The sequence below is a fragment of the Corapipo altera genome, unplaced genomic scaffold, assembly GCF_003945725.1.
Source record: "Corapipo altera isolate COAL_440 unplaced genomic scaffold, ASM394572v1 229, whole genome shotgun sequence".
Taxonomy (NCBI): Eukaryota; Metazoa; Chordata; class Aves; order Passeriformes; family Pipridae; genus Corapipo; species Corapipo altera.
Window position 1 is genome coordinate 158,063 of NW_020885108.1, and position 1,685 is coordinate 159,747.

General features: G+C 40.9%; 1 protein-coding gene across 1 annotated transcript in view; it reads right to left on the reverse strand.

Moving 5' to 3' along the window:
- Positions 1–1,685, reverse strand: part of LOC113960315 (keratin, type II cytoskeletal 6C-like) — a 4,756-nt gene that overhangs the window by 1,800 nt on the left and 1,271 nt on the right. The window contains 2 exon segments of the mRNA XM_027669830.1: positions 1,212–1,272; positions 1,455–1,669. Of these exon segments, the coding sequence (XP_027525631.1) occupies positions 1,212–1,272; positions 1,455–1,669 (276 nt within the window).

The window sequence follows — 1,685 nt, forward strand, 5'->3', positions numbered from 1 at the left end:
TATGGAATTCTATAAATGTATGGAATTCCATATGGAATTCTATAAATGTATGGAATTCTATAAATGTATGGAATTCTATATGGAATTCTAAAAATATATGGAATTCTCTAAATGTATGGAATTTTCTGTGGAATTCTAGAGTCTGTGTTTATATGGAATTCTGTAAATGTATGGGATTCCATATGGAATTCTATAAATGTATGGAATTCTATAAATATATGGAATTGTATAAATGTATGGAATTCCATATGGAATTCTATAGTCTGTGTCTGTATGGAATTCTATAAATGTATGGAATTCTATATGGAATTCTATAAATATATGGAATTCTATAAATGTAGGGAATTTTCTGTGGAATTCTAGAGTCTGTGTTTATATGGAATTCTATAAATGTATGGAATTCTATAGATGTATGGAATTCTATAGCCTGTGTTTATATGGAATTTTAAATGTATGGAATTCTATATATGTATGGAATTCTAGATGGAATTCTATAGTCTGTGTTTGTATGGAATTCTATAAATGTATGGAATTTTATATGGAATTCTGTAAATGTATGGAATTCTATAAATGTATGGAATTTTATGTGGAATTCCATAGTCTGTGTTTATATGGAATTCTATAAATGTATGGAATTCTATAGATGTATGGAATTCTATATGGAATTCTATAGTCTGTGTTCATGTGGAATTGTACAAATGTATGGAATTTTATGTGGAATTCCATAGTCTGTGTTTATATGGAATTCTACAAATGTATGGAATTATATATGGAATTCTACAAATTTCGGGGGAATTGAGGAATTATTTGGGGGGGATTGAGGGATTATTTGGGGGGGATTGAGAGATTATTTGGGGGGGATTGAGGGATTATTTGATGGGGATTGAGGGATTATTTGGTGGAGATTGAGGGGTTATTTGGTAAGGATCAAGGGATTATTTTATGGGAATTGAGGGATTATTTTGGGGGGATTGAGGGACCATTTGGTGGGGATTGAGGGATTATTTGGGGGGGATTCAGGGACTATTTGGGGGGGGATTGAGGGGTTATTTGGTGGGGATTGAGGGGTTATTTGATGGGGACTGAGGGATTATTTGGGGGGGATTGAGGGGTTATTTGGGGGGGATTGAGGGATTATTTGGTGGGGATTCAGGGACTATTTGGTGGGGATTGAGGGATTATTCGGTGGGTATTGAGGGATTATTTCCAACCTTCTTCAGCACCACGAACTCGTTCTCGGCCGTCGTGCGCCGGTTGATCTCCTCCTCGTACCTGGGGGGAGCAAAAGCACAGGCTGAGTTCCTGCCTTCTCCCGCCAAAGGGGGGTAAAAACCCCCTAAAATTAAACCTTCAGACCCATAAACCACCCCCGGGATCACCATAAAAAGGGAGTTTTGGGGCAGAGAAGTGCCCAAAGAGCTGTTTGAGGCGGCCCAAGCGTGGTGGCAACTCACTTGCTCTTGTACTCCTCGACGTACTGCTGCATGTTCTGCAGCTCCGACTCCAGCTGCCCCCGCTGCGCCAGGATGGAGTCCAGCTGCCTCCTCAGGTTCTGGATGTAGCTCTCAAAGATCACACTCAGGTCCTTCCTCGGCCCCGACGGCCCCTGCTGCTGCAGCAGCTCCCACTTGGTGGAGAGGACCTTGTTCTGCTGCTCCAGGAACCGGACCTGAACCCAACAGGGG